This window comes from Enhydra lutris, unplaced genomic scaffold, assembly GCF_002288905.1.
Source record: "Enhydra lutris kenyoni isolate GAN:26980312 unplaced genomic scaffold, ASM228890v2 scaffoldscaffold38, whole genome shotgun sequence".
Lineage (NCBI taxonomy): Eukaryota > Metazoa > Chordata > Mammalia > Carnivora > Mustelidae > Enhydra > Enhydra lutris.
In genome coordinates, this window is record NW_019154122.1 from 1,741,469 (window position 1) to 1,760,530 (window position 19,062).

Consider the following 19,062-nt stretch of genomic DNA (forward strand, 5'->3'; position numbering starts at 1 on the left):
GCTGGGGCTGTGGGGACTGTCTGGAGAATGGGAAGGTACTGCTAATGGCCACAGAGTTTATTTCTAGGGCAGTGAAAATGTTCTGGAATAGAAAGTGGTGGTGGTGGCACAGCCTGACGAACGTATTAAATACCCCTGAGTCACACACTTTAAAATAGGAAATTTTATGCTGAGTTACATCTAAAAAGCAAAAGGGAAGAAAATGGCATTGAATGGGGCTGTGATTGGTTAAAATCTTTCATAGGCACATAAATTAAGCATTTTCATCACTGGAATGGACGTACGTAATAGAGCTAAGAAAATGGGAATCTTTGTGCCATCATTGAATGATGAGTACCAATTAAAAAAAACTCTTGAAACCACTTTGAGGTGGATTCCACCATTATTTCCCTCATTCGGAAAGAGACGGTAGCACTTAGCTCAAGTGTATCTTGACCAAGGTTACACACAAAGCTAGGGTAGAAACCTGTCCAATGTTTTGTCCACTCCAAATTATTTGCCATGTTTATATTCCCAGTAGGCAAATACTCCTTTAGGGCAGTAATCACTGTTTTTTTTTTTTTTTTTTTTTTTTTTAAAGCGAGAGCAAGCAGAGGGAGAGGGAAGGAGAGAATCCCAATTATACTCCATGCCCAGCACCTGACATGGGGCTCAATCCCATGACCCTGAGGATCATGACCTGAGCCGAAACCAAGAGTCAGACGCTCAACTGAATGAGCCACCCAGGTGCCCCTGTCTTTTGATTTTCTTTACTTCGAACCCTATCTAGTGGTATTTGGCAAGGATAGCAACAAGTCAATTAAATTCATTCGCCCATTCTCCAAGTATCTGTCCTTCCACCATGTATCAGGCACTGGCAACAGAGTCACAGAACAAGACCAAGTTCCTAGGGACCAAAAATGTACCATTCCAGGTACTGATGATTGCTGTACATGAAAACAAGAGGGAGTTCAAAAAGACTGCCTGAGGAAATCAAGGAAGCCACAAGATCAGGAGGCGGTGTCTTCCAGGACGAGGGAACAGTGGGAACCAAGGTCCCGAAAGGGAATCGACTTTGATGGGTCAGAGCAAGGTAGCAGGTGTGGTGTGAGCAGACTGGAGGGTGGTGATGACGTTGCCAAAGCAGACCGAACCCCGTGCTGTCAGGTCTTGCAGGTCACAGTAAAAAATCTGGATTTTACGGAGGCAGAAAGTTACTGGAGGGCTTTGAGCACTACCATGACCTGGCTCAGGCCATTGGGAATGAACGGCCTTTGTGCGCCCAAGTGTTGGAGAGCAGATGATACCGCCGACCGTGCTGACTCAATTTTGAGTAAATGATGACGACGGGGACTGAAATAAGGTGGGGATAAGATCAGAGGAAGGCATTTAAAAATTCTACTTTGGACATGTTCAATTTGTATCTCTTTCAGACATCCAAACGGAGTTATCAGGTAAGCAGCTGGATAGGGTCTAGGTCAGGGTAGATAAGTGTAGACTGCAAACTTCACCCATCAACAGAATGATACCATTTAAGTCAAGGGAGTAGGGATTAAACATAGAGAAAGCCACCAAGGACAAAGACAAACTTTGTGTTTGAAAGGAGCCAGGAGATACACAAGGACCAGCTGGTGAAATAGGAAGAAAACCAGTGTTGTACCTGGAAGGTTCCAGTGTTGTCTCCTAGAACGCAAGTGAAGAAAGTGTTTCAACAAGAGTGAACAACTGAGCCCAATCCAGCCATGGACCAGTGAAGGATCAAGAACTGACCATTCAGGGCTCCTGGGTGGCTCAGTGGGTTGAGCCTCTGCTTTCAGCTCGGGTCATGGTCTGAGTCCTGGGTGATGGAGGCCCGCGTCGGGCTCTCTGCTTGGCGGGGAGCCTGCCTCCCCTTCTCTCTCTCTGCCTGCCTCTCTGCCTGCTTGTGACCTCTCTTCCTGTCAAATAAAAAAATAAAATCTTAAAAAAAAAAAAAAAAAAAAAAAAAAAGAACTGATCATTCAGACTGGCAAAACAGGGCCTATTGCTACCCTTAACGGCAGCTCAAGTGCAGGAACAAAAGCATATTGAGGGCGCCTGGGTGGTTCAGTGGGTTAAGCTGCTGCCTTCGGCTCAGGTCATGGTCCCAGGGTCCTGGGATCGAGTCCCACATCAGGCTCTCTGCTCAGCAGGGAGCCTGCTTCTCCCCCCTGCCCACTTGTGATCTCTGTCAAATAAATAAATAAAATCTTAAAAAAAAAAAAAAAAGCATATTGAAGTAATGGGGCAAGTGAACCAATGGGAGTGAACGAATGAACGGCAGGCTAGATAGGTACGGGGACCCCAGTAATTTTCACTGGTATGCTTGCATTGGAAGGGATAAGTCATCAATAACCATTTTAGAAATATTCTGTGCTTTTCCCTAAATCATAGAATTAAAAAAATCATAAGGAAGTCACACCGAAGATCTTGAAGCTTTTCATTGCGGCACGCAGGTTAGATGCACTTATCTACCACACACTACCTTAGTTCACTTATGGGAGCAGCTTCATTTAAGTGTTGCCTCCTTACAAATCACTCTAAAAACCCACCTGTTAAAAAAAGCTCCTTTATGTCCATATCCGTCAGGTCAAAAACGATCCCACTGAGTCTTAAAATGTATAGACGTTTCTTGCAGTTTCAACTGCCAAAAATTATCATCACATTAACCGCCCATGTGTCACCCTCCTCAGCTTAGATTCATGATGTCAAAGATTCCCTTTTCACCTTTTTTTTTTTTTTAAAAACCACAGAGGCAGAGAGCGCACAAGCAGGGGCAGTAGCACGCAGAGGGAGAAGCAAGCTCCCCACTGAGCAAGCAGCCCAATGTGGGACTCGATCCCAGGACATTAATTAGGACTATGATCTGAGCCGAAGGCAGCCGCTTAACTGGCTGAGCCACCTGGGGGTTCCTGCACTTAATTTCTATCTTATGTTGCTGTTTTACCTTCTACAAACCAACCCCAAGTTTCCTCAAGTCACTTCGCTCTGCTAAATCTTGAGGGCAAAAATGACTTGCTTATCATTAAACACACACAACCTAATAAGAGGGAGGTCGCTCCGGTCATTAGCCTTCCTTCCTTCCTTCACTTCCCAGAATGTGCCAGGCTCCTTCTGCCTCTCAGGCTATAAACAGATACTGCTCTGCTCGAAGTGCCTGGTTAACTTTGCCCTATCATGTATGCTCCAAATGTACCATACACTCTCCCTTCATAGCACTTATCACATTCATTATTAAAATAAAGACGGTAGAGTAATTTCACCACCTTTTATTTTCCTTGTCCAACCCTCACTGTGCCAAAAGTGCCATGGGGATAAAAACACAGGCTTAACCGTAAGATTTAAAAAAAAAAAAAAAAAAAAGGTGGGTTAGTGCAGTATTGAGACGGTTAAGTAAAGTGAGTGGCCAACGTTTTTAAATTTAGAAATTTATTCTGTTTAATCCACAAGCTTTATATAGCTTTAGTTTAAAAAAAAAAAAAAACAAAAACAAAAAATAAAACAAAAACAGTGAAAACAAGACACTATTTCAAAGTCTGGGCCCTTCCAGCCTTCCAAATACGAGAGCTCTGAAAGTTGTATATACCAATTGGAAGAACAAGACAAAATTATGAATGGAGCCATGACATTTCATAAAACAAACTTTTATATAACTGAAGGATCCTTCCTGGGACTAGTTAATTGCCTTTACAAAAAAAAAAAAAAAAAACAACACAACAGAATAGAATGAAATTCCAGTGTTCCAAATCAACTTGTTACACATCAATATAAACCCACAGTGTCCTGGCAAACAACATGCTTTCATTTTCGGTCTCATCCTAGAGTTCAAATCCTGATTCGTTTCAGCAGAGACTCCACAGGCAACAGGAAAGATTGTGGCATTAAAATATTCATTTATACTTTTGTGGCAGTTCGACAGTGGTCTTGTTTCTGGGCAAGCTCGCAAACCATCCAAGGTTGGAAGCATCATAACTTAAACGGGTGCTAAGACTCAAATGAGAAAAAAATAAAGAAAAAAAATGAGAAGAAAGGAAAACCTCTGGGAATAGCCAAGGCCTTTAAAAAGAAACCATAAGAATGCCAACAATATTGAAATCCCCTTTTTTAAAAAGGGGATTTTTTTTGGCTTAAAATATTTCACTCTAAATGAATTTATGTCAGCTGTCAATGAAAGAATGTCACTAATACACTGTGGACACCTTTTGCAATGTAAATCCATGCCCTTTTTTTTTACATGGTGAACTTCAACCTAGCAATTATTACAACAAATGTTATAGTCTAAAGCTCAAACACATTTTAGCAATTTTGAAATTGAATTGCGTACAAACCAAATAAAATGTACATCGTGACACACATTCCCGCCTAAGACTGTGGGGACACTTGAGCCTTCCGCATCGATCTCAGCGCCTTTTCACGCAGGTGCTTTTCTAAGTCGTCGAGGTTGTCTTCAGGCTCGCTTTCGGTCTCCTGAAACCAGAGGGGTCACACTGGTGAGTCCCGAGACACTGGCGAAGAGGTGTAGGGCGCAGGGCAGAACCACATCATGGCGGCGGCTGCAAAACTCTATGAATACACTAAAACCCCCTCCATCACATACTTTCTCTCTCTTTTTTTTTAATTTAAGTAATCTCTACACCCAATGTGGGGCTCGAACTCACAACCTTGAGTTCAAGAGCTGCGTGCTCTACCGAGCCAGCCAGGCACCCCTGAATCACACACTTTCAATAGGTGAATGGCACGTTAATTGTGTCTCAAACAAACTATTTGGAAAAGCTGCATTAAGCTTTTGACAGCCATTCGTCTTCTTCTTAGTCTTGGCAAATTCCTGTTCTTGGCAGATCATCAAGAATGACGACAGATCAGCAGAGAGCTAACTAACAGCCGAGCAGCCATGATTGTAAAAAAAAATCTTTAGCTCCTCCTCAACATCAAATGACTTCGTGAACTGTAGGAAGTACAAGGCACACGTACCTTCTTAGGCTCGGGCTCTGCCTCCGGTTCCTCCTGTGCTGATGTGGTCGTGGGGGCAGTGGGGGCCGCAGGGGTGACAGCTGCTGCTGCTGCTGCTGCGGCTGCCGCCACGGCCTTTTCCTTCTTGTGTTTTTTGTGTTTCTTGTGCTTCTTATCCTTTTTGTGTTTCTTGTCCTTCTTTTTCTTCTTCTTCTTTCCACCTCCTTCTGGGTCTGAGTTCTAGAAATCCAGAAAAATCGCAATAAAACTAATCAGATTAAAATGTTGTCCAACTACACGTTTTATTTCCTCAAGAAATAACTAAATGGACAAATTTCAGGATTTCCCTAAGGCTTCAGGGGGAGAAAAGGCCCAAAGGCAATCCCTGCCAAGAACACACGCTGAGGTGAAAACCACACTGCAAGCAAAGATGCTCTTCACAGATCTGAAATGAGAATGGACCTTGAAGGAATGGACTCTTTACAATTTTCCCCAACTAAGTGCACATGAAGCCACATTTCCCAACCACAAACTGCCAGTCAAGTGGCCAGGATCCAGAGCCACCTCCGAACGTAAGGAGAACAGCACGTGCAAAACCAAGAAAAGTCTGAGGTGAATTCTGGCTCCTGAACCCATTTCACCATGTGAACCCAGACAAGATTTCTTCTGAGTCCCTCCTGTAAACCTAAATAAAATGGGACAGCAATCCCCGATAAAGTTGTGGTGAGAATTAAATGGGTCTATCTGTAAACCGCCCACAATACTAGTGAAACAGGATGCAGGCTTTCAGTAAGTACAGCTATTATTCTGAACACATGCTTGTGTGAATGCCCCACCTCCAGCCACTACAGGACTTCTCCTAGCTCTAGAATGGAGTCTGCTCCTTCAGGTATACGGCTGTGCCTTGAACAACGTGGGGCTTAGAGGCACGAACTCCCCATGCAGTTGAAAATCTGTACAGAACTGACTCTCTCCAAAATTAACTACTAACAGCCTATGTAACCAGAAGCCTTATGGGTAACATAGTCAATGAACACAGATACTGGATGATACATATATTCCTACAATAAAGCAAGCTAAAAAAAGAAAATGTCACTAAGTATAAGAAGGAGAAAACACATTTACAGTGCTGTGCTGTATTCCTCAAAAAACCTCCATGTCTACATGCCCCTGTTCCAGGCTGTTCAAGGTTCCCACTGTTCATACCAAAATTATGCAAAGGTCAAGTTCTGTGACAAGTGAATCCCATCAGTAATCCTCAAATTTCACATTTCTAAGCAGTCACTTAAAATTCCTCCATCTTTTTGCTTTGTTTGTAAAATAATTCAGGCAAACCTACTGATGAGATGGACCTCTAACCACTGACTTTATACAATAAACCTGTTCAAGATCAGATTAATGACTCAAAGAGGGAAAAATGCAGTTTAAACTCCAATACTTTAATATCCCAATGACATTTAAACTTACAAGGTTAAAAAAAAAACAAGTGTTATTCTTACTTATGCAGCTTGCCAGAGATAAGACTACACAGGACAATACCAAGCTTTCCACTTCGGCTAGTATTTCAGATTGCAAGGTTCATTAACTACAGAAATAATGTATTTCTGCTGTGGGGAAAAAGGGAACTATACATAAAGAAAAATTAAGATTATTCATCCTTTCCTCTTCTAACATATAACCACTGTTAACATCTGGTGCCTGCCTCGTCGTGTTTGTTTCCATTATAAAAATGGAATTGTACTAACACATGATCTAATTTTTTAAGTTTTATTTTAAGATATTAAAGAATCCCCAAATGTGTCAAACACTACAGCAAACAGCAGAAAATACTAAGCTATTTTTCCCCCTGATAAAAAAAAAAAATCACGAGTTAACTTTTTCTTTTCTGTTATTCTAGATTTTTTATATAGGCCCATTTTAACCACCACAATTACAGAATTTCACAGTATTAGACATAATGTCAATTAGCGGGTGGCTAGGATATGAAGCATGGACTGTGGCACAACCGCCACCCCCTTAATTTCATGCTTCACTGAAGGCCAAATGAACTACAGAAAATGCTGCTGCTGTGACCCACAAAAAAGCAAAAAGCTTGTCTTTGCTTCCAAGTGACCACATAAAATTATAAAGTGTGTCCAAAACAGGGCAACACCTACCCTTGCTGGAGATGGGCTTGGTGTTGGGCTTTTAGCCTTTTTGACCGGTACCGCTGGTGACCAGTTGGTTGAGGGGGACTGGGACTGGACAGGAGACTGAGGTGCTGGGGGCTTTTTAGCTGCTGGCTCAGGAGATCCTGAGACAGATCGGGAGGACGAGACCCTCCTTACAGACTGAGGGCTTGGTGAGGCAGCCCTAGAAACAGAAGGGAAGAACAAAACATTTAGTATCCAAGAGCAAAGGTCTTTCCTAAGAGAAAATAACCAACCACCATTACATAACCAGGTCACTTTAAATATTTTACCACTTAGTTGATGCTACAAATACACACACATCAAATTTGTATCAACCAAATCTAGAAAAGTTTAAGCTCCATAATCCTCTATCCATTCTGTTAATGCTTCTTCCTATATGAAATTAATAATGCCAGTTCCTTGTACTTGACTGTTTTTATCAGTCTTCCACAGACATGCAAGAAATGCTCTATGCATTACTTCAGAGTTCAATTTTGGAAGCACATCCTCCAATAAACGATACCCCTAAGAACCAGGTATAAAGTCCTATGGCATTTAGTCTGTGTCACAGGGAACTATTCTGAAAACAGAAAATGGATCTGTGAATAGTACCTTTACAATGCCTTAAAAGCCTGTATTCCCAGCTTATTCTTTTCCGTAATTTCTTAGTAAAAGGGGGAAAAAAGCTTCCCAACATAAAGAACTATGCAAGTTAGTGTTCCTAGTCAAGAAAGCATAAAATATTTTTACTTTTTTGTCTTTTTGGGTTCCGGAGTCCTGGAGACTCTCCTAATGGGCCTAGTACTTGGAGAAGGGGACTGCCTTCTTTGGGGTGATGACGACGCTCCTCTTCGAACAGGTGGAGGGCTTGAGGAGGTTTGAGGAGCTCGAGGCCGTGGTGAGGGCGAATGCCTTTTGTTTGGTTGTGGTGACCGGGGCTCACGCGTAGACCGGCTCGGGGAAGACCCTTTCCTATGCTTTGATGATAATGAAGGTGAACGTCTCTTGGTGACTGGGGAGCTTCTCTGTTTGGGAGGTGGAGAATGGGAGACCCGACGCTTTGGTGGTGGAGATGGTGATGCCCTTCGTTTAGGAGGGGGAGGGGGAGAAGCTGTTCTTCTCTTTGGAGGCGGGGAAGGAGAGTATCTCCTCTGTATCGGAGGAGAGTATCTTCTTGGAGAAGGTGAGCGCCGGCGGGGTGGTGGAGAAGGAGTCCTAGGAAATAGACACCATTAAGCTGAAAGGTCCAAAAGAGTAAGGCAAAAGACTGCACAGAAAACTAGCCAGAAGTTAAGGCAAAACTGTAGTTAGGCACCAGGTAAAGACAGTACATTTTTAACTGGAAATGCTTTGCCATTATCCTTATTTAAGAAAAAGAAATCACCTCGTGGATTCATTTATTCTAGATGACTAGAAAACAGGACATTCTGCTTAATGGAGAAAATCTGAAGTTTCCAGAATGAATTCAAGTTTGTCAAGTCATTTGACATAATCCATATGGAGCCAATTTAATGGGGTATTTTTTTGAGAAGAGAAACCTGCATAAACACCCATCATTATGTAAGAACTAGGTAACCACAATAGCAGGATTCTACTATGGGCAACTTAGGAAGTCTGTGCTTTAAAGAGCTCTCCTGGGGGCACCTGCGTGGCTCCGTCAGTTAAGCATTCTGCCTCTGCTTCAAGTCATGATCTCAGGGTCCTGGGATCATGCCCCATGTGGGGCTCCTTGCTCAGTGGGGAGTCTGCTTCTTGCCTCCACCCCACCCCCACTCATGCTTGCTCTCTCAAATAAATAACATCTTTAAAAAAAAAAAAAAAAGCACTCTCCTACGTGGTGCTCTCTTGAACTGACATTTGGATTTGGGAGAGTTCACTTGCACATGTTTTAAAAGATACCTCTACACCCACCCCACCCAAGGAGACTTAGGTTCTGTGTCTCAAAGAAACCACTTTTCAGTGGAAGTCTACCTACTAGGTAGAATGCATCCCTGTGGAAGTCCAACCTGGCCTTCCGCTTAATGCTTAAGTCCCATATAATCTTAATGTGCCTCTTAGAAATTCGACCTGAATATGACATTCCATTTCAACTGTCTTATTTGCTTCTGAAATGTTCAGACCTTAAGCTCAAAATGTTTTCTTGCATAGGATCGGCTTTACAATAAGCTTTTTGGACACCATGGCAGTGTGCACCTCCATTTCCTCACCTGAAAAATGGGAATACCACCTACTGAGCAAGATCATCTCAAGCACTACAGATTAAATACAAAAAACACCTACAGCACTTTATTTTGCATATACAGGCACTCAATACTGCTCAGTTATGTATTTGAGCAACGTCCTTACAAACCTTTTCCCTTACCTTTTATTTATTTACATTTTTTAAAAAAGATTTTATTTATTTATTTGAGAGACAGAGATCACAAGTAGGCAGAGAGGCAGGCAGAGAGAGAGAGAGGAGGAAGCAGGCTTCCTGCAGAGCCCGATGCAGGGCTCGATCCCAGGACCCTGGGATCATGACCTGAGCTGAAGGCAGAAGCTTTAACCCACTGAGCCACCCAGGCGCCCCTCCCTTACCTTTTATTTTAAAATCACTTTTGATTTATAGTAGAGCTACAAAAATAGATTTGCCACTTAACAGCTTCAAGAGCCGTAACAAAAATGATCAAAACTATGAAATTAGCCATAGCACTTAGTATTAACTTAAATACAATCCTGGTTTCCCACTTAGTATTAACTTAAATACAATCCTGGTTTCCCACTGTCTCTTTTTTGTTCAGGTTCCAAAAATGAGAATTCTACATCATAATTATCATGTGTCCTTAGTTCCTGCCAATGTGTGACTATTCCTTTGTCTTTCACGACTGCTACTTTTTTTTTAAATCTATCTATCTATCTATAAGACTTATTTCACAGAGGGGCGCCTGGGTGGCTCAGTGGGTTAAGCCTCTGCCTTCGGCTCAGGTCATGGTCTCAGGGTCCTGGGATCGAGCCCAGCATCAGGCTCTCTGCTCAGCAGGGAGCCTGCTTCCCCCCCCCCCCACGTCTGCCTCTCTGCCTGCTTGTGATCTCTCTCCGTCAAATAAATGAATAAAAAAACTAAAAAAAACCAAAAAAAAAAGGTTTATTTCAGAGAGAAACTGTGCATAAACACAAGGTCAGAGGGACCGCAGAGGGAGAAGCAGACCAGGAGCCCAATGTGGGGCTCAATCCCAAGAGCACGGGATCATGACCTGAGCCGAAGACAAATGCCCAACTGACTGAGCCCCCACCAGGATTGCCATTTTTAAAAAGCACTCGTTAGTTACCTTGTAGAATAACTGTCAATTTAGGTTTGTCTGGTATTTCCTAATAAATCAGACTGAGGTTCTGTATGACTGATATGGATACCAAAAAAGGTATCCGGGAATTATATAATGCCAGTATATACTATTGACTGTTAACCGATTCCCTAGTCAAGGAGGTATCTATCTGCTGGAATTCTCCACTGTAAAGTTAGTTATTTTTCCCTTTATGATCACTACAGAGTGACTTCCCCTTTTAATTTACATCCTTGCTGACATGTGATTCACATACCATAAATTTTAAAAGGTACATTTCAATGGTTTTAGGTATATTCAGTTGTGTAACCATTGTAATACCCCCACTCCCAGGCACCACAGATTTACTTTTATCTCTATAGATCTGGGTGTTTTGAGCTTTTCATATTAACAGAATCACATAATATGTGATGTTCCGAAAATGGCTGAGCAATGCCATGCTAGTAATATATCCTGATGTAAAGAAAGTTGCTTCAATTAGCTCCAACTAACATATCTAATAAAATACCTTCGTCGTGGTGGCGGCGTGGGAGACCTGCGCCTACGAGGAGGAGGGGCAGGAGAAGGAGAACGTCGCCTTCTGGTGGGTGGTGGAGAGGGACTCCTCCTCCGTCTACCACTAAATCACCAAAAGGAAAAGGAAAAAAAAAATTACAGGTTATTTGGAGTTCTCGTTAGCATGATGATTAAGTGATCCAGATGACACAGTTTCAACCTTCATTAACCCAAAGTGCAACCAACTATTCTACTCCTCAGTGCAATGTTTTTCAAAACACCTGGTCAAGATCATCAGTCCAGACTGGCTGAAAACTAGTATTTTAGAGAATCAGAGCATTTTAACTTGTGGGAAGGGTAAATTTTGTTTTCTAAAATGTTTGTTTCAGCATATAAATATGCAGAGTCTAGGTCATGATACAGAAATTCCCAACATGACATAGGGCAAAAAGAGTTTGAAAACACTGCCTTAAATGACATTGTTTTTTAATTGGAATGCACATCACAATTACCTAGGAAGCTTATGTGAGTTTGTCCACCAGGTCCAGATGATGGTCTAGCTGGTGTATGCTGAAAAGGCTCTCCAGGTGATTTTGATTCCTTATTAAGAACAACTGTTTTAAAACCCAGAAAAACTTCCATGTTCCAATTCAGAAATTTAAAATTTTAATAGCCACCAGTGGCTTAAGGCCCCGAATCTGGGTGTCACTCTTCCAAGTTCTCAATTCTTACAAATGTATTTCCACTATTCAAAAGTTGCTCACTACTAACTACAAACACTATCCCAAAAACAAAGGATTAGAAGTTGAGCACTAAAGCTTTTACTGGGAACAATATGGTAGAAACACAGATAATTATATAAAACCCTAATTCTAAGCTTTGTTACACACTTAACCAACACAAATAAACACATGAGAAATACAACTGTATCAACTGGACTAACTCACAGCAGTCTCCCAAAACATATATTAAAATATACACCCAGCCAGTTTGCCACATGGTGGCTAAATTCGCAAATACAAAATAATCACATACTATATAGTTTTAAATTTCTTGACCAGCTTGATTGAGGCTTCCTATGAACCTGGAAGTATTTTCTCAAGTTTACTAGTCTTGATTCCCTCTTTAAAACTAAGGAGAGCTCTGTTACTAACAGAACAAATTCTGAAATTCATTATTAAATTTAATAATTACTTTATTTTCATTACTTTTCAATTCTAATTTGTTTATGCCTTTGAGGACTAAGACTTCACTTGGAACAGACTTAAAAGACATTTGCGTTCCGATTTAAGAAGAAAGTTTATAGGTACAAACTAAGAAGATGAAGTGATACAATGCAGAACTCCCCATGTTATTAGTAAATACAATCATGTAAAAGGCTATTATTGTGGATTATGTGGCTTCTTTTTAAAAGCACCCTCCCAATTTCAGTTTATAAAATCTCATCAGAAATTCTCACTAAAAAAACTGGACTCAGACTGGTACCTATTCTACGACAGACTAATAACCTGAGGTATTTATTTTGTGCCTCATCTTCATTGGTAACAAGGAAAGGCTTAGACTAGCCAGAAGGTCCCTTCTAGTGATGACCTTCAATGTCCTGTTTCTATGTGAGAAAATACCAAAAAGATTAAGCAACCCATAACTTGCAATAACTCAAGGAACTGCTAGAAAAAATTTAATAATCACTTAAAATGGGAGTCTTGACACCACATGGCTCCATGATCTAAAAAGCTACAGAATTTCTACCTAAGCTGAGAGGGCACATATTTCAAGGGTTAAAAAACAACAACAACAAAAAAACCAATTTCTTTGAGATCAATCTACTTCAATTTTTCCATATGTGCTTAAAAAAAAAAAAAAAAGTGACATAAAGCCCAGGTTCAACATTTTTCTAAGTTTGTTCACTGTATTACTCAAAATGCTGAATGCTTAATGGTTTTCATCTGCTTAATCTAACAACAAAGCATTTTCTAATTACTCTGAAACATGCCAAGCTAAGCTTTCAACTGTGTAGAAAGCATTCAGTAGTGAAGCTCCCCTCAAATTCCGTGAGAGCCAGTTTCAGTACGCATCAGTGTGTGACACAGCCCTTGAATATGGAGAAAAGCAAGTTCTATCAGAAGGAGCCAGCCTGCTGCAGTGACCTCTGAACCACCACTTCACTAGCCCTGCTGGGAATGAAGACAAGAAGCTGCAGATGTGACAACTACCTTTTTAATTTTTTTGAGATAACTTCCCTTTTTGATCAATATCCCTTTTATGCTTTACGTTGAGAAGTGTTCGGTACCCAAAGACAAATGTTTCAAAGCATGGGAAATATTACTTTGTTCAAAGTTTAAAGTTTACATATGAAGTAATCCAAACCAGGCTGTTACGTCCCCTTTTAAAAACAATAAATACTGAAGCACAGTTCCAAATAATTCTTCCTCCATCAAATCCTAGACAACTGACAGCAATTTCTAACATCATTAAAACTAGAGGCCTTTCTAAAGAATATAAACACCCTACAGCAGGGGTAGTGAACATCAGTGTTGATTTCAGTGTTGATAAATCACTTTCCAAAGAAAAAGTAGTTTCATAAGGGGAGATTATGGGAGGGGGAAGGAATCTTACCACTAACCTGATTTTGTAAAGCAACTTTTTAGCTGCTGTACCAGCAATTTTACAGAAGTCAGGGATAATTATATTGGAAACAGAATCCCTTGGAATCTAAATTTACCTTTTTTTAAAGGCTTTTATTTTTTATTGTCAAATATTCCACAAAACAAATACACAATTTTGCTCCATCACACTGCTGACTAGTCCAAAGAATCTTTCCAAGAGAACTCTTATTAGTGAGACGACCAACACAGCTTCAAAAAGTGAGCTATAAAGAGGACAATGTGATAGTTTCAAGAAAGATACTCAGACAGTTAGCTGCAAAGACCCCCCCAAAAGCGGAAGACTAATGAAGACAGTATAATGCCATAATGTCAACAACACAGGTCTAAGATCAGACTTTGTCACTTTATACCCTAAGAAACTCATTTCACTACTTCTGAGCCTGTTTTCTCACTTATGAGATAGGCCTGAATTTGAGATTTCTATTTATGATTAAGCTCTCAAGTGTTACAGTTTTACAGTCACAGACACCTTAATCAATGAACAGGGCCAGAGACTTATGTTCATCTTTAATCTTTTTAAAGTCTTTACCAAGTTTTTCTTGCTTTTCTGAAAGGCCCTCCCCACTAAGTCTAAGGAGCTATTATGATCCTATCTCTTGGAAAATATCCAGGTACTACAACTACACAAAAATCTAAGCGCAAATGGTACTGTAAAATGAACACCGTGTACAAGTGCTATCATTAATTTGATGAGCAAAAAAATAAAATAAATTAAAACAACTGGGAACTTCTCCATAGCCATCCCCACTGTATACATAGGGATGCGAACCTAAATAGCAAATCATGTCACTAAACTTGGCCTCATGTACAAAGTAGTGGCTAACCAACCTTTTAGTCACTGGCGATTGCCATCGCTTTCCCATTTGCATCCTGAGAGCAGTGGAGAAAAACAAAGGTCAAGAAATTCCATAATTCCATTCACCAAATTATTTACTTCAATGGAGTTAAATATCACTAATGGCGATTTTTTTTTTTTTTTTTAAAATGTTCAAAGATGGTTCAGAAGTTAATGCTATGGTTTCACTTATCTAGTCATGCAGACACAGGACATGGTGGTACAAAACTTACCAAGATCTCACTAATAGTGATAACCACCAAATAAAGCAAAGAAAATGTCCCCAAGCCCCCCAAATCTGGCCATCTCCTTCTATGAGTCCTTGAAATGAAGCAACTGACCATTTTTTAAAATAAGCCTATAGCCCATCCCTTAAGTTAGAGAAGTTTCATCACAATCACAGACCACCAGTGAAGACTACTGAAAGAAAAGACATTACCGAGGGGAAGTCTCCTTCTGGCGCTTTCGAGGTGATGGAGAGGCACTCCGGGAAGGAGAATGTCTCCGCCGCCTGCCTACCTCACCATTCTTCACATGGGACCTCTTGGGTCGCTCATCTTCTGAGGAAGAAGAGGAGCCAGAATCTATAATTATACAATAAACAAAAATTACGTTACATCTGTGCATTAAAGCGTGTGCCCACATTTTCTGACTCTAAGCAGATGGGAGTGTCCAAATTAGCAAGTGAAGCTCGCTTATGCAAGCAAGCATGTATACAAGCCATCAGTTCTGAAAAAAGTTATCGATATATGGTCAATGACTTAAAAGCCAAACATAAATATAAATCATTATATAATTAAGCTATATAAATCATTCCTAAGGCACACTCCAATAGGATACAAGTGTCCCTTAAGACACTAGTGATTTTCTGGGGTGCCTGGGTGGCTTAATGGGTTAAGCCTCTGCCTTCAGCTCAGGTCACAATCCCTGGGATTGTCCTGGGATTGAGCCCCACATCCGGCTCTCTGCTCACCAGGGAGCCTGCTTCACCCTCTCTCTCTCTGCCTGCCTCTCTGTTACCTGTGATCTCTGTCAAATAAATAAATAAAATCTTAAAGAAAAAAAAGTGATTTTCCAAAAAATCCAAAAAACTAGTTTTTTCCAAAAAACTAAGCTCAAAAAACACCTCAAGCAAGTACTTGATGCTTGTTACTCAAAGCACTTTCAAAACTACTGAAGTCCCACTAGGAACTGAATACTTCTTTTCACATCCCTAGCATTTACCGCATACAAAAAAAAGGTAAGTGACAAGCCTTTCCTATAGGTCTGGTAGGAAATGCAAAATGAAAAACTTCGGGGGCACATGGGTGGCTCAGTGGGTTAAAGCCTCTGCCTTCGGCTCAGGTCATGATCCCAGGGTCCTGGGATCGAGCCCCACATTGGGCTCTCTGCTCAGCAAGGAGCCTGCTTCCCCCCCTCTCTCTGCCTGCCTCTCTGCCTACTTGTGATCTCTGTCAAATAAATAATAAATAAAATCTTTAAAAAAACAAAACAAAACAAAAAAAACTTTGCGTGCACCTGGTCTCCTTAACTTAAAATAACTAATAACTGTTCCCAAATACCAAAACTTAAATTTAAAACGAAGTCCCAGGGCACCTGTGTGCCTTAGTTGGTTAAGCGTCCAACTCTTGACTTCGGCTCAGGCCATCATCTCAGGGTTTTGAGATCCAGCCCTGTGTTGAGCTCTGCCCTGAGACAAGATTCTCTCTCTCTATCCCCTCCCCCACGCTTTCTCTATCTCTCCACCTCTTAAAAAGAAGAAGAAGAAGAAGGAAATAAAACAAAGTCCCAAGTACCAAAACCACCCAAGACCTATATGCATTTTTAAACCCATGATTAACTTCATGTTTAAAGAGCTTTTAATGGACTTAATTTCGCTGTGGGGTGCTTTGGTCTCTATTTTGCAAATGAAAAGCAAAGGCAGCACACCTAGCCTTGGTCACAAATACCTACAGCTAATAATATTAACTAAAAAATAAATACTGCTTATTATTTTACAGATATAAAGTACAGGAAACCTAGAAACAACCTAATGTCCAAGTAGGTGACTGGCTCAATAAATTACAGTGTATTAATTATTAAAATAAAACGTTTTAGCTATTAAAAAAAAATTAGATGATCTGGGGCACCTGCATGGTTCAGTGGGTTGAAGTCTCTGCCTTTGGCTAGGGTCATGATCCCAGGACCCTGGGACTGAGCCCCGCATCCGGCTCTCTGCTTGTTGGGAAGCCTGCTCTGTACCTCCCTCCCCCCGCCTACTTGTGATCTCTGTCAAATAAATAAATAAAATCTTAAAAAAAATAGATCTAAGAACAGGGTAAGATATCTAGATATATTAAGTTAAAAGGGGAGGCAACAAAGTCTGAGCTTATGCAGGTTTTTTGGGTTTGTTTTTTCTTTCCCTTTTAAACCATAGATTATACATGGCACAGAAAAATTCTGAAGAAAAGCTTTCAGGAGTAAGACTAGGGAATGGTAAAAGAATATACTTTTCCAAATTTCATACCCCTGTATATTTACTATTGTATTGTAAAGATCTACTGTTTACTACAATTTAAAAGAAAATTAAGGGGCGCCCGGGTGGCTCAGTGGGTTAAAGCCTCTGCCTTCGGCTCAGGTCATGATCCCAGGGTTCTGGGATCGAGCCCCGCATCAGGCTCTCTGCTCAGCGGGGAGCCTGCTTCCTCCTCTCTCTCTGCCTGCCTCTCTGCCTACTTGTGATCTCTGTCTGTCAAATAAATAAATAAAAATCTTAAAAAAAAAAAAAGAAAAGAAAATTAAGTTTTAAGAAAGGACTTAAAACCAAAAACCAAAATACTTCCTCCCCTTGAACAGATTTCTATGTAGACACATATTTCTCTCAAGTATGCTCACTACAAGGATGGAGATTTGTATCTGGATTATTTTTCATGAGGATATACAGATAGAAAACAGCTGAATCCATATCCGTACCAGATGAAGACTGCTGGTTCTGTCGTCTGTATTGACGTCTCTGCTGCACAGAATCTGCCGCAGCCATTTTGCCACCTTTATCTTCTTCTGAAAGATGGATGCATTTAGAAAGTGTTTCTTTAGTTACGCATACAGAAAATGTAACATACTTGAATTGGAAAATGGTCTCTTAAACCTCTATCTCATTGGGTCAAGCAATACAACTATATAGATAGATTTTTTTTCTTACAAAAAAACTCTAGAATGCCAATTTAAACACTGATTTTAGACTATGTTCACCAAATGTAATCAAAATTTATTTACTACAGGTCAAGCTAAGCTCTACGGACTTTAACACATTTCAGTTAATCATCATAAACCCAAAGGATGGTACTGTTATCTGCATTTCAGATGAAAGAAGTGAGGGTCAGATAAATTAAGTAACTAAACAAAAAGAGTTAATAATCACTGAAGGTGGGTATTCAAACCAGGCTGGTCTCACTTTAAAGCCGTAGCTATTAACCACTCAGTCCTATCCTTCTGACTTTCACCAGAGGGGATGATGCAATGTGCAAAAAATCTAATTCAGTTTAACAAAAAAAAAACCACGAAAACTTACCTGATTCAGATAACTCTACTTTTCTAGGCTTAGGTGCTGGTGAAGGGGACTCTCTTTTCTCAGTACCTTTATGCTTTGTCACTAAAAATAAGGAAAAAAAAAAAAAAAACATATTCATACACAGGAAAGCAAAACAAAACAACAAACAAAACCACACAAGACCATGTTTTAATGGTACAACAGGTGTGACTATGCTTATAAGTTAAATGTTTGGCGAAAGCCTTGAAAAGCCCTATAATGACTTTTTAGTCACACAGATAATTTCTCCCAAGAGAAACCAGTTAAGAGAAACTGAGAGCTGCTGCTTCGTAGCAGCAGCTCTGCGTAGAAGACATGTGTAACGTTCGACTCAGTAAACCTCTAGGTGCCACCCCACAATGTAAAAACCATTCAACTACGAGGCCTCAACAGCACAAGTGCTTCCAAGCACGCAACCGTACCTGGGTTCAGAAAAGTTGTAAACTGATAAATGGTTAAGAAATAAGATCTGATAAAATCTTCAGAAAAAGAGATTTGTTCTGGAGAAGAGGAATGAGTTAGCCACAAAGATACTAAAGAATCTTTCTGTACCAATACAACCTTCATCATAACGTGAGAGATTTAAACTACCCACAAAAATGTAATCCCTCACAGCAGGAAAAATAATTAAACACTAAGGCTGGATTCTTTCAAAGATTAAAGAGCAGGGGAAGGCAGGGGTAGCAGCTCAGAAATACACCGAAGGTAGTAGCAGAGCTGTGAGCACCTTATGAATTACCCAGCTTCTCTTTTCCAAATTGCATGGAAAAATTAAGACAACTGTCTTTTGTATGCTTGCTGTATTAGCAAGCAGCACTAAGCACTGTTGACAGTATTACCCCCCATTTTATAGGAGGACAAATCTGAGGCTTAAAAAGTAACTTCAAGGGCACCTGAGTGGCTCAGTGGGTTAAAGCCTCTGCCTTTGGCTCAGGTCATGATCCCAGGGTCCTGGAATTGAGCCCCACATTGGTCTTTCTGCTCAGTGGGAGCCTGCTCCCCGCCCCTACCCGCAACTGCCTCTCTGCCTACTTGTGATCTCTGTCAAATAAATAAATAA

At 40.6% G+C, this 19,062-nt stretch overlaps 1 protein-coding gene across 7 annotated transcripts in view; it reads right to left on the reverse strand.

Annotated features, from left to right (window-relative positions):
- Positions 1-3,407: 3,407 nt before the first annotated feature.
- The window catches only part of LOC111154653 (serine and arginine repetitive matrix 1), a 31,686-nt gene continuing 16,031 nt past the window's right edge, over positions 3,408-19,062 (reverse strand). For 4 of the 7 annotated variants that reach the window (XM_022514433.1, XM_022514434.1, XM_022514436.1 and 1 more), the window contains 9 exons: positions 17,985-18,065; positions 17,387-17,473; positions 14,874-15,018; positions 14,428-14,469; positions 10,947-11,057; positions 7,869-8,333; positions 7,104-7,299; positions 4,969-5,187; positions 3,408-4,464 (listed from right to left, as the gene is read on the reverse strand). In XM_022514433.1, coding sequence (XP_022370141.1) covers positions 4,360-4,464; positions 4,969-5,187; positions 7,104-7,299; positions 7,869-8,333; positions 10,947-11,057; positions 14,428-14,469; positions 14,874-15,018; positions 17,387-17,473; positions 17,985-18,065 — 1,451 coding nt within the window. In that variant the 3' untranslated portion in view covers positions 3,408-4,359. The remainder of the gene's footprint in view (positions 4,465-4,968; positions 5,188-7,103; positions 7,300-7,868; positions 8,334-10,946; positions 11,058-14,427; positions 14,470-14,873; positions 15,019-17,386; positions 17,474-17,984; positions 18,066-19,062) is intronic. The other 3 variants (XM_022514435.1, XM_022514439.1, XM_022514438.1) reach the window with 3 other exon arrangements.